The sequence below is a fragment of the Chlamydomonas reinhardtii genome, chromosome 8 (assembly GCF_000002595.2).
Source record: "Chlamydomonas reinhardtii strain CC-503 cw92 mt+ chromosome 8, whole genome shotgun sequence".
NCBI lineage: Eukaryota > Viridiplantae > Chlorophyta > Chlorophyceae > Chlamydomonadales > Chlamydomonadaceae > Chlamydomonas > Chlamydomonas reinhardtii.
The window spans coordinates 2,267,777-2,280,644 of record NC_057011.1 but is presented as its reverse complement, the minus strand read 5'-3'; the positions used below and the strand labels follow the sequence as shown (position 1 = coordinate 2,280,644).

The 12,868-nt window shown below is 67.0% G+C and overlaps 1 protein-coding gene across 1 annotated transcript; it reads left to right on the top strand.

The window, feature by feature from the left end:
- Window positions 1-3,818: 3,818 nt before the first annotated feature.
- On the top strand, window positions 3,819-12,824 carry CHLRE_08g370116v5 (uncharacterized protein). The gene is made up of 5 exons (XM_043065014.1): window positions 3,819-6,355; window positions 6,489-7,112; window positions 7,347-10,294; window positions 10,500-11,092; window positions 11,333-12,824. The coding sequence occupies exons 1-5, from the start codon at window positions 4,232-4,234 to the stop codon at window positions 12,148-12,150; spliced, it is 7,107 nt and encodes a 2,368-aa protein (XP_042922015.1). The 5' UTR covers window positions 3,819-4,231; the 3' UTR covers window positions 12,151-12,824.
- The last annotated feature ends 44 nt before the right edge of the window (window positions 12,825-12,868 follow it).

The window sequence follows — 12,868 nt, the reverse complement described above, 5'->3', positions numbered from 1 at the left end:
TCATCGCGGCTCCGAGTCGGTGATTCCCGGAGCAATCTGCAGATTGCGGAGGGATGAGTCGCTTCCAAAACTGTGCGTTCCCGGAGCAATCTGCAGATTCCCGGAGCAATCTCCGATTGCGGAGGGATGTGTCGCCCTCAAAATTTCACTGCGTCTGTCTGTCTGTCTGTGCGTGCGCGCCGTACACTCGCCCTTCCGCTCGCCGCAGCCGCGCGGCCGCCGGTAATATGCAGTATTGTAGCACTCGCATTATAGATATGCACGATATTAAAAATGGGGGCGCGGCGCCGGCCGCGCGCGGAGAAAAGAGGTCGCGACGGTTTCGCGAGCCTGAAAATGTTGCGAGCTGTCCCGCGCGCACTCCGGCACGAGCCCGCGCCGATATGTGCATAATATGAATTCAACATATCATTTACTGATATACAATCGCATCAGCGGGGCGCCGGGCGGCCGGGAGAGCGAGTTTGGGAACGATGCTCGGCAAATTTCCAGAAGCTGCCTCGCGCCAGGCTGTACGCCCGGCCTCCAGCCCATCACCGATCGATGTCGTAACAATGGTAGACACGTTTGGACCGGTCAGCGGGCTCGGACAGCGCGGTTCACCGAGTCGGCATTTTTAGCATTTCCCGCGCAGAGGTCTGCCCCGCAGCCGCGTGAAGCTGCCGCTGGGTCGCACGTAATGCGAAGATATCAGTTGCAGCGCGTTAAGGTCACTCGGCGCGCACTCCGAGCACTTCCGCGCCTACACACGCCTTCCCCTTTCCACCCTTCCACCCCATGGGCACCCGCGCTCAGGACGGCCGACCCACAACACCGCGCGCCCTCCCCGCTGCTTGCGTTCCGTGCCTGGCCCTCGACAGCGCTCCCAGGCGTCCGGCGGCAGCCCGTGCCAGCCAAGGAAATGCCAAAACCCACCCCCACACACGCCCCTGCACCCCCACCTCCCCAAGTGCCGTCCAAGCTACCCCAACCTCCCGCCCCCCTCCAAATTGCTCCGGGGGGATGCGTCAGCATCCCGTCATGTTGCGGAGGAATGTGTCGCCTCCAAAACTGTGCGTCTCTGCGTGCGTCTCTGCGTGCGTATACGGCACAATCCCGAGAGCGCTTGCCCTTCCGCTCGCCGCGGCCGCGCGGCCGCCGGTGATATGCAGTGTTGTAGCACTCGCATACTAGATATGCACGATATCAAAAATGGGGGCGCGGCGCCGGCCGCGCGCGGAGAAAAAAGGTCGCGACGGTTTCGCGAGCATAAAAACTCTGCGAGCGGTCCCGCGCGCACTCCGGCGCGAGCCCGCGCCGATATGTGCATAATGTGAATTCAACATATCATTTACTGATATACAATCGCATCAGCGGGGCGCCGAGCGATCGGGAGAGCGAGTTTGGGAACGATGCTCGGCAAATTTCCAGAAGCTGCCTCGCGCCGGACTGCTCGCCCGGCCTCCAGACCAGCGCCGCTCGGTGTCGAGACATTGATAGAAGCGTTTGGGCCGGTCAGCGAGCTCGGGCGGCATAGTTCGCCGCGTCGGCAATTTTAGCATTTCCCGCGCCGAGGTCTGCTCCGCAACCGCGTGAAGCTGCCGCTGGGTCGCAAATGCTGCGAAGATATCTATTGCAGCACGTTAAGGTCGCTCGGCGCGCATTCCGAGCACTTCTGCACTTGCACACGCGTTCGCCCGTTCCCCGCTTCCACCCCATGGGCACCCGCGCTCAGAACGGCGGACCCACAACACCGCGCGCCGTCCCCGCTGCTTCCCTTCCGTGCCTGGCCCTCGACAGCGCTCCCAGGCGTCCGGCGACAGCCCGTGCCAGCCAAGGAAATGCCCAAACCCACCCCCACACACGCCCCTGCACCCCCACCCTCCCCAAGCGCCGCCCAAGCTACCTCAACCTCCCGCCCCCTCCAAATTGCTCCGGGGGGATGCGTCAGCATCCCGTCATGTCTCTGCGTGCGTCTCTGCGTGCGTATACGGCACAATCCCGGAGGCGCTCGCCCTTCCGCTCGCCGCGACTGCGCGGCCGGCGGTGATATGCAGTGTTGTAACGCTCGCATACTAGATATGCACAATATTAAAAATGGGGGCGCGGCGCCGGCCGCGCGCGGAGAAAAAAGGTCGCGACGGTTTCGCGAGCATAAAAACGTTGCGAGCGGTCCCGCGCGCACTCCGGCGCGAGCTCGCGCCGATATGTGCATAATATGAATTCAACATATCATTTACTGATATACAATCGCATCAGCGGGGCGCCGGGCGGCCGGGAGAGCGAGTTTGGGAACGATGCTCGACAAATTTCCAGAAACTGCCTCGCGCCGGGCTGCGCGCCCGGCCTCCAACCCAACGCCGCTCGGTGTCGAGACATTGATAGAAACGTTTGGGCCGGTCAGCGGGCTCGGACGGCATAGTTCGCCGAGTCGGCATTTTTAGCATTTCCCGCGCCGAGGTCGACACCGCGGCCGCGTGAAGCTGCCGCTGGGTCGCAAATGCTGCGAAGGTATCTGTTGCAGCGCGTTAAGGTCGCTCGGCGCGCACTCCGAGCACTTCCGCGTTCGCCCGTTTCCCACTTCCACCCCGTGGGCACCCGCGCTCAGAACAGCGAGCCCGCAACACCGCGCGCCCTCCCCACTGCTTGCGTTCCGTGCCTGGCCCTCGACAGCGCTCCCAGGCGTCCGGCGGCAGCCCGTGCCAGCCAAGGAAATGCCCAAACCCACCCGCACACACGCCCCTGCACCCCCGCCCTCCCCAAGCGCCGCCCAAGCTGCTCCCACCTCCCCCCCCCCCCTCCAAATTGCTCCGGGGGGATGCGTCAGCATCCCGTCATGTTGAGCGTGGCAATTCCCGGAGCAAAGCGAAGGGACATGCCGCCCTCAAAAGTTCACTGCGTCCGTGCGTCCGTGCGTGCGTGCGCGCCGTACACTCGCCCTTCCGCTCGCCGCAGCCGCGCGGCCGCCGGTGATATGCAGTGTTGTGGCACTCGCATTATAGATATGCACGATATTAAAAATGGGGGCGCGGCGCCGGCCGCGCGCGGAGAAAAAAGGTCGCGACGGTTTCGCGAAATAAAAACGTTGCGAGCTGTCCCGCGCGCACTCCGGCGCGAGCTCGTGCCGATACGTGCATAATATGAATTCAACATATCATTTACTGATATACAATCGCATCAGCGGGGCGCCGGGCGATCGGGAGAGTGAGTTTGGGAACGATGCTCGGCAAATTTCCAGAAGTTGCCTCGCGCCGGGCTGCGCGCCCGGACTCCAGCCCAGCGCCGCTCGGTGTCGAGACATGGATAGAAGCGTTTGGGCCGCTCAGCGGGCTCGGGCGGCATAGTTCGCCGAGTCGGCATTTTTATCATTTCCCACGCCGAGGTCTGCGCCACAGCCGCGTGAAGCTGCCGCTAGGTCACAAATGCTGCGAAGATATCTATTGCAGCGCGTTAAGGTCGCTCGGCGCGCATTCCGAGCACTTCCGCACTTGCACACGCCTTCGCCCGTTCCCCGCTTCCACCCCGTGGGCACCCGCGCACAGAACAGGACACCCACAACACCGCACGCCCTCCCCGCTGCCTGCGTTGCGTGCCTGGCTTTCGAGAGCGCTCCCAGGCGTCCGGTGGCAGCCCGTGCCAGCCAAGGAAATGCCCAAACCCACCCCCACACACGCCCCTGCACCCCCACCCTCCCCAAGCGCCGTTCAAGCTACCCCAACCTCCCCCCCCCTCCAATTTGCTCCGGGGGGATGCGTCAGCATCCCGTCATGTTGCATGGGCGTAGGTAATAAGATCGCTGCTCACAGGCAGCAGCTCTGCTGGGAACACACGAACTCGATGTGCTGCGCCTGGCGCTCTTGCCAAGACGCGTCGAGGCTTGAAGGTGGGCGGATGGAAAGTTGCCCGAAATAAACAGCTGGGTCCCGGGCGCCACACGAATATGAGCGGGGCCCACGGGTCGTCAGAACGTCTGAACACAGGCTCGCTCCCGCTTGCCACAGCTTGCAGCAGCCTTTGCTCGTGTAGGTAGACCCTACTGCAGGTGGCGCTGGCTATGCGATTGTGCCAAGCTCCGAGTTCCTCCCATCGCGTGCGTGTTGCAGTCATCCTGGGCGGGGCTGGCCTGTAACTTCTTAGCTGCGCTGCCCGCGTAACCCGGACGCATCAAACCGCACGCATGTACGCACGATGTATTCCTAGGTTCATCGCCTAACTGGTATGCACTCGATCGAGCGCGAACTCCTCCTTTCGAATGGACAGGCTTTATGACATCTTCAGCGCGGCGGCGCAGGCGCAGCAGCAAAAGCAAGAACCACGCTCACAACTGGTCGCAGCAGCCAGCAGCGCGCCGGCGGTCATGGGCAGCGGCAGCGGCGGCAGCGGCAGCGGCGGTAGCGGCAGCGGCGGCGGCGCCCAGCCTCCGGCGCCCACTGCCGCGCCACCCGAATCAGCCGACCTGGAAGGGAATGGGCCAGGTGGTGTCCCCACGACGGCGGCGCTGGGTCTGGCGGCGGCGGCAGCAGACTGCGCAGGCGCGGCGCAGCGCGATGTGATGGGTCGGGCGGCGCGATGTGGGTCGGGCGCGGTGGCTGGCGGCGCAAATCCCCCGGGCGGCTGGGCGGGGGGGCCCAGCAGCAGCCACGTGAGCACGCTGGGGCAGCTGCTGCTGCCGGCGGCCACCGCGGCCAGCAGCCTTGCCACGGCTAGCAGCCTGGCGACCGCCGGTAGCAGCTTCACCGGCAGCAGCTGCGGCACGGGCCGCAGCGGCTTGGGCGGGGGGCAGCAGGCCGGTGGGCGTAGCGGCCTTGGCGGCAGCGGTGACCCTGGAGGCAGTGGTAGCGGCGGCTGTGGCAGTAGTAGCGGTGGTGGCGGCAGCGGTGGAACTGCGGAAGGAAGCACCGGCCGCGGCTGCAGCTTCCTGACAGTCAGCGGCGGCAGTCCGGAGGCGGCAGCGGACGCCGGCCCTGGCCTTGAGCCTACTGGCGCCCTTGAGAACCTTAACGAGCTGCAGCCCGCCGCATGCAGCGTGCAGCACACTTGGCGCCTGCTCGGTGCGGCCAGAGTGGTGTCTGCACCTAGCGACAGCAGCAGCGTCGGCGAATGCTCGCTGCCGAAAGGGCTTATTCAGATTCCAGCAGCGGCACCGTGGCGACCACCGGCCCGCCTAGATGGAGCGGTGGCGACTGCGTGTGCCCCTGCGCCTGGACTTGCCGCGGGCGCGGCGCCGGCGGCGGGGGCGCTGCAGAAGGACCAGCAGGAGGGTTTGCTGCAAGCCCTTGTGTACATGGGGGTAATCTCAGATACGGGACAGACCCCGGGGCGTCAGGGGCCCACGGCGAATGTACGGGCAGCAGCACCCGGGACAACAGGGTCTGGAAGTCGCAGCCGTGATGGCGGTTTCCGCCGCGCCAATACTGCAGCGGCTGCAGCTCAGGACGGCTGTGAGCCTGCTGGTGCCTTCGCGCCACTGGCGGCGACTCTGAGCTCGCCGGCCGCTGCCGATCATGTGGAACAGGCGGGCATCCAGTCATTGCGGGAGGCTGTAGCAGCCGAGGAGTCGCACGGGGCGGCAGCGTGTGCTACTGCCGTTGATGCCTGCGCGGCCGCGGTGTCCCTACTCGGCTCCGCACAGCGTCAGGCGGTGACGGACTGTGCTTCCCGCAGTAGCAGCTGCAGCCGCTATGGCAAGCATGGTGAGCAACCAGGGCCGCTTAGTACTACAGAGGCGCGGCCGCTGCCGCTGCTGCCGCCGCCGCAGGGGCTTCTCCTGCTCCGTGGCGGCTGCGGAAGTAGCGGCGGGGATAAAAACAGCAGCAACAGCAGCAGCAGCAGCAAGCACAGGGCTGACGGCAGAAGCGCATTGCTGGCAGCAAGCACGGGCCTGACGGCGGCGGCGCCACTGACGGGCCACAGGGGTCTGAGCGGTGCACCCGCGCTGGCTGCACCGCCGGCCTCTCCGCCGAGCTACACCTTTGCACCAGCGTCGGACATGGAGCACGGCGCGGGCGCCCCGGACTCGCCGCCTGCGGCAGCCTCAAAGCGGCTCACATGCGTCCCAGGGAAGTGCGATGCACCGGCGACGGCAGCGGGGCCGCCCAGTACCCTGCCGGCTCTGGCACCGCCGCCGCCAGCACCACCACCAGCCCTGGCACCGGCGCCCCTTTCGGCGCCAACGCTGCAGCTCCGACGGCTGTTGCTACAGCCTCCCGCGCCGGCCGTGATGGCAGCCACGCCCGCCGCAGCTGCCGCTACCGCCGCGGGCGCCCTGCCTTCTGCGTCTGTGGGGTGGGCGAGGACCGGGGGTGCGGGGTCGTCGTCGTCGTCGCCGTCGGCGCTGTACCGCTCCCCGGCACGCCACGTCACCGTGTCCATGAAGGTGTGTCTAGGCGGGGCGGCAAGCACCGGGCGGCAAGCAGCGGGGCAGATTGTGTCGGTTGGTGATATTGGGCATTGACTGGAGTATGTCCATGAGGGGACTTTGTTCCACCTTTTGCCGCCCCGGCCTATAGTTTGACACGCCGCCAGGGATGTCGTTCGAGGAGACTGCCGCCGCCCTGTCAGCGTCAGCGCATCGGACAGTGGAGCAAGTCCTTCGCCGCAGCAGCGCATACGCTCGCAGCCAAACCGCAAACGTCGGCACAGACAGCTGCGATGTTGCCTCTGGCTCCGCTGGCACACCAGGCACAGGCGTAGCCGGCCTTCCGAGCAGCGCAAGCGGCACGGGCGGCGGCGGCGGCGGTGCCATAAGTAGTGACACCAGCAGCATCAGCGGCATCCCTAGCAGCTCCGGAACCTCATCCCTGTTCGCTGCGACTCCGTCATCCGAGGCTGCAGCGAGTGCAGCAGGCCTGGCACCGGGCTCAACCACCCCTGCTGCAGCGGCGGCAGGCGCGCCTGGCGCCGCCGCAGCCATTCGCGGCGCTGGCGCTGCTGATCCCTCTGCCCGCGTCGCGGCCGCTGCTGAGGCCTCGGAGCCGGCCGCTGCGGCAAGTGATGGCGGCGATGGAGCGGTGGTGGCGGCGGCGGCGGCGGCGGCTACGCCTGTGCCCGGCGGCGGCGGGCTGAGGTGGCACAGCTATGCCACGCAGGTGCAGTATCTGCGGGGCTGCATCGAGGTGGTGCTGCGACTGCAGGTGCGTGGGGCGGCGGCGTGCATTGCGCGGGGAGTTGCAGGGCACTGCTGCTGCTGCTGCTGCTGCTGGTGCCCCTCCGGAGCATCCGGTGGAAAGGTGGAAACGTCTGCAAGGCGTGTGTGCACTGGGGCACTCCGTCGCACTGGCTATGTTGCTCCTTGCAGTGAAGCGACCGCAACTAGCCCCTTCCCGTCCTTAAACCGTCCCCTGCCTTCCTTACGTTTCCGCGCGCAGTTCGATGCGCCGGACGGTCCAGACGAGGCCGCCGCGTCCGACGCCCTCCTGCACGCCGCCATGGAGGCCCTGCACGACGAGCTGCACGGCCAGCTGCTACAGCTGCCCGAGGCCGCCCACGCCGAGCTGCTGCTGCCGCTGCACCTGCTGCACCCAGCCGGCGGGAATGCGGTGGGCGCGGATGGGGAGTACGGGGAGCCGCCGCTGCCTCCACAGCCGCCGCCGCCGCAGATGGTGCCGCTGCTGGTCTACATGGACCCGCCAGTGCTGATAGCAGCAGCGTCGCCGCCGCGCGCGCCGCTGCATCGGCCCCTGCAACAGCAACAAGTGCCACCGCAGCAGCCGCAGGGCCAGCCGCAGGCACCCGTTGTCGCTGGCAGCAGCCGCGCAACGGCCCCGGGTGATCCTCGGACAGCCGTGCGGGCAGCGGTGGCGGCGCTCTCACCCGCATCACGCTGGGGCTCTGCCGATGCAGCCGCGGAATCAGAAGCACCTGGGGGCGGCGCCGAACCCCAGGCCGCCACGGCGACAACGACCCTTGGAGCGCCACAACAAGGCAGCGAGCGGCGGTCAGCGTTGGCGGAGCCGCTGCAGGAGCCAGGGCGCCAGGCCGTGGCGGCGGCGCTGGTGCCCTCCAGCTCACCCTCACCGCCGCCACCGGAGTCGCCGGCTGCGTCCGCGCGAGCTCGGCGCGCGGCACGCCGCCGGGCGCCGCCGCGGCGCGGCCTAACCTGCGCTGCCGAGTACTTTGGCACTCGCAGCAGCCGGGAATGGCACGGGCTTGCAGGTGGCGGCGGCGGTGTGGACGACACTGCTTCGGAGAAGGGCGCGGCGGGGGGCCGCCGGCTGCGTCACGGGATCAGTGGCGAAGTGGGCGGCGCGGGCGTGGGTGAGGACCTGATGGCAGGCGACAGCGCCAGTGAGCTCAGCGAGTACGGCTTCAATGATGGAGGAGGAGGAGGCGGAGGCGAGGGGTGGGTTGCGGTGCAGGAGCGGCAGCAGGAGCGGCAGCAGGAACGGCAGCAAGAGAGGGACTGGGAGCGGAAGCAGCCGGCCGGGGTGCGGTGGCCCGCGACGGGCCAGCTGACAGTGGCTGCGGAGGAGGGGAAAGGGCAAGAAGCGGCAGAATCCAGTGGAGTTGTGCAGCTAGGCGCCGACCTCCAGGGCAGCATGGCGACGCCCTTTGCGGCTGCCGCCGCGGCAGCCGCCATGGAGGCTGCAGCCGTGCCAGCAGGCATTGCTGGCGCCAGTGGCAGCACAGGCAACAGCAGCAGCAGAAGCAGCAGCCGCTACCACAACGTCCTTGATTTGAGTCTGGTCCCGCCGCATCATATCGCCACCACAGCAGTGCCGGTGACTGAGCAAGGCCGCCGCCCGCGCCACGCCCGCGCCCACGCACCCGCCGGCACTGCCGAGGCCTCCGCTGCGGCGCCGGACAGCCCTGACATCGGCAGCGGCGACTCCGCCGGTGTCGGTGAGGCTGGGGCTGCGGCCGCCGTGACGCCCTTTCTCCACCCCTCCTTGGCAGCGGTGCCGCCGCTGCCGATGGCGACGGCTTCAGAGCCGGCGGCGCTGCTTCCCCACCAGCAGGTTGTAATGGAGCTGCTAACGGCTTCGGATTCGGAATCGCTAGATCAAGACCGCTTCGCACCCGCCGCTAACGCTCGCGGCAGCCTCGGCGGCAACGGCGGCGGCGGCGGCACCCCAGATTCGGAGGCGGTGAACGTGACGGCGCAGGGCTGGCTGCAGCATTGTGGCGCTGAAGCCGCCTCGCACTCCACCTCGCCTTCCGCCGCCGCGACCAGTATGATCTTTGCGGGGCAGGTCCGCGACCTGGGTGGTGCCGCCGGCGGCAGCAGCAGCGGCGTCGGCGCTGGCGGCCGCGTATCGTGGGGCGGTGACGCCGGCAGCAGCGGCGGCGGTGCTGTGAGCCCTTTTGCAGGGGCCCTCATGCAGCGGCAGCCGTCAGGCCACATCCACGGCCCGGACCAAGCCGCCGCTGCTGGCCGTGATGCGGCAACTGGTGCAGATACAGTGCCTCCTGCGCGCGCGGGATCTCATCGCTCTCTGCGCCCCTCGCCGTTCGTAGGCGCTGCGGCGGCGCCAGAGTCAACCGGTACTGGTGGCGGTGGCGGTGGCGGCGGCGGTGGCGGCGCAGTACGTGCGCCCAGCCTGGATCGCTCCTTTTCCCTGTCGGCCGCCGCGCGCCTGCACCAACACCGCATGGAGCACCAGCCGCAGCAGCAGCAGCAACAGCAGCAACACCAGTGGTGGCGGCAGCAGCAGGTGCAGGGTGAGAACACGGGTGGTCTGGCAACAGCAGGTGAAGCAGGTGCACGCGCGCACGGTGGGGTTGCGGTTGCGGCTCCTGCTGTCAACCCAGTAGCAGAGGCTGCAGCCGTCGCGGCCTTCTCGCCGCCACCCTGGCTCCTGCTGGCGCGACGCAGCAACAGCGGCCCTGCCGGTGGCCGCTTCAGTCCACTCAGAGCCCCGGCAGTAGCTTCAGGTCCACTCAGAGCCCCGGCAGTAGCTTCAGGTGCAGCGGCCGTAGCAGCCCCTGTGGCACTGGTTGCTGCCGGCGGGTCCAGCGGCCAGCTTGCATCCACAACGGCGTTTTCGGACTTCGCCGCTGGCCGGGCTCGCGGCCCCCCTGCTGTGCCGCCGGCTATAGCAGCGCAGCGGCCGGTGCCGCGGCAGCGAGCAGCGGTTCCAGAGGCAGAGGCTGCGGCAGTAGCATCTGCGGCGGTTGCAGCAGCACCCACGCAGACGGTATGCTTCACGCTGCACCTGGACATGTCCTCTGACGCTGGTGGCGGGACGGCGGGTACTGCAGCCGCTGCTACTGCCGTGCCGCCCCCGCTGCTGGTGCGGGTGGTGGTGACGCAGGCAGGCGCGGTGGTGGCGGAGGTGCCGCAGGTGGAGGTGGGGCCGCGAGGAGCCAGCGTCAGGTGAGCCGCTGGGGTTGGTTGTCTGGTGTCTGTGCATGGCACGCAGTCAGTACTCAGCGGAGTGAGCCGTGAGGCCGGAAATGGAAAACCCAACAGCTATCCTTTCCAAAACGGCATGGAATAAGGGACCTAGGATTCAAGCAGGAACCCTGCCCGGCCTGTCCCCGCCTGTTGCCCTTTAAATTACCCCATTCTTGCTATGCAGCCTGGACCTGCCTGCAGCGCTGGCCGAGGGCAGCGCGGCGCTGCTGGTGCTGCCGTACCGGGGTGACGGCCATGGGCAGGAGGCGGAGCCCGCCGCCGCCGGCGGAGCTGCTGCGGCTGCTGCAGCCCCAGCGGCCCTGGCGGCGCTGCACTACAGCCCCATTGCGGTGGTGCCGCCGGAGGTGGCGGCGGAGCTGTGTGGCCTCATGGGCCGAATGGAGCAGGAGCTGGCGGCGGAGGCGGAGGCGGCAGTAGCAGCAGCTGGCGAGGGCGGCGGCAGTAGCAGCACCAGCAGCGCTATGGTTCGAGCCCGCGCCTTCACCCACAGCTTTTCGCCCTTCGTGTCGGACATGATGTCTTTATTGATGGGCGGCAACCGTTTCGCGGCGGCGCGCTCCGCTGCTGCCGCCACTGCCGTGGCTACTGCCAGTGGCGGTGCAGCGGCGCCGCCGGATGCAGCGGCGCAGGATCTACAGGAAGCTGTACGGCATCTTCAGCAGCTGCAGATGCTGGTGAACGCGCTGCTGTCGTACATGCGTCAGACTCATCTGCCGTACACACAGCAGTACATGGCGGCAGGGCTGGCGGGCGCAGGTCAGCAGCTGGCAGCCGAAGTGTTAGGTCACTGGGGTGCCTTGCAAGTGCATGACTAAGCGGGTGCTGCCTCAGCTCAATTGTCGCGACGCTGGGTCATAGTTTGTGCTCTGGCTTCGGGGCTTCGGATGCGTTCGGCCGCCGTGCGTTCACACCTAACAGCGCAGCCGTGTCCTTCCGCCGCTCGTTTCGTGCACCAAGATGGGCATGTATCGCCTGATTGCCCCTAACTGTCAACAGGCGTCCTCCCAGCAAGTAGCTTTGGCAGTGCCTCGCCTCCGCCGACGGTGGCACGCCGTGACACCGCCAGGCAACGTCTGCAGGAGCAGCAGCAGCAGCAGCAGCACAGTCAGGAGCGGCATGGATATGAGCAGCAGGCGGAGGTTGCTTCACAGCTACTGCCGCAGGAGTGTGGTGATCATGTGCCTGCATCTGCACCAGCAGCGACAGCGGAATCAGCAGCCGATTCAGCAGCTGAGGCGGAGGTTGGACCGGCGCCGCCGCTGGCGGAGGCGCGCTGCCGGGGGTTCGCGGCGGACGCTGCTTGGGCGGTCGGTAGAGCCGCTGCAGTTGCTCGGCGACGCCTGCTGTGGGGCCTCGCTGCATCAGGGCAACGGCTCCACGGGCCGCTGTGCCAGGCGGGCCTGTCGCCGGCAGCGGTGTCGGCCGCGGCGGCAGCGGCGGTGGCCGTGGCCGGCGCGCTAGTGCTGAGGCGGCTGCAGCTGCGCGCAGCCGGCTTGCCGCCGATGGATGGTGGTCCTGGCGGCGGCGGTGGCGGAGGTGGCGCGGGCAGACTGCCGGGCAGGGGCACAGATGCACTGCAGCAAACCCACGGCGGTCAACGCATGGGTCAGGATCGGCAGGGGCAGCAGGGCCACGGGCAGCCTTGGTCGGTGGGCTTGCACAGCGGGTTCGAGGTGGTGGCCATGTGGGCAACGGCGATGGCTACGGTCATGGCCGTGGTCTTGGCCGCGGTGGCGTGGGTGACGCAGCGGCTGCTGCGGCGGCGTCGCGGTGTCTGCGCCGCTAGCACCGCCGCGGCGGGCCAGCAGCAGTAGGCGGCTCACCAGTGGGTGGTGACATTTGGCCGTGCTTTTGATTTTGGCATGGTCGGCGTGAGAGCCGGAGTTTACTGGGATTGAACTAGCTTCGAAGGGGTGCCAACCGCTGTTTGGGCAGACTGCGGCGCTACGTCTGCACACTGGACGCCAAGGCTACGCACGTAAAACAAACGCATGAAGGACGCTTTATATACCGTACGTGCGCATTTAGAGAATAGTATGTATGCTCCTATTGATGATGCGCTATTGCATGGAATACTGCACGTGTCAGGACTTATCCCAAGTCATACATACTCAAGACAGTCAAACACCGATTGCTGAACCAACGCATCACCGGAACACTACTGCAATGCAAAGTTTGCTAAGATGCAGCGCCCAGGCTTTCAGGGCGGGCCTATGGTGATTGTTGGATATGGATTGGAGAGGTGCAGCATGCAAAGATTGCAGTACGGCTCGCGTGAAACGGCGTGAAGCATCGGGGTGTTTAGAGACTTAAATAGCTGTCTGCGCGTATTGCAGGACATGGAACCAAAAACCCAATGCCGACTGGGCCGCCAATAATTGTGGGGCTTCGATTTTATAACGCGAGTTGATATTAGGTGTTGCGGATCTTTGCCTTGGTCACAGTCATGAGGATCAGAGGGCAAGGACAATCAAGGCTAGTAAAAGCAGTGGCGGGTGCAGGCGCGCCGGGGGAGGATGGGCACGCACGGCT

Bases quoted from the DNA above. Each gene is read 5' to 3' on its own strand.
- CHLRE_08g370116v5 (XM_043065014.1), top strand. From the start codon at position 4,232: ATGGACAGGCTTTATGACATCTTCAGCGCGGCGGCGCAGGCGCAGCAG. The intron at 6,356-6,488 runs GTGTGTCTAGGC...CCCGGCCTATAG, and splicing joins ACGTCACCGTGTCCATGAAG to TTTGACACGCCGCCAGGGAT. The intron at 10,295-10,499 runs GTGAGCCGCTGG...CTTGCTATGCAG, and splicing joins CCGCGAGGAGCCAGCGTCAG to CCTGGACCTGCCTGCAGCGC.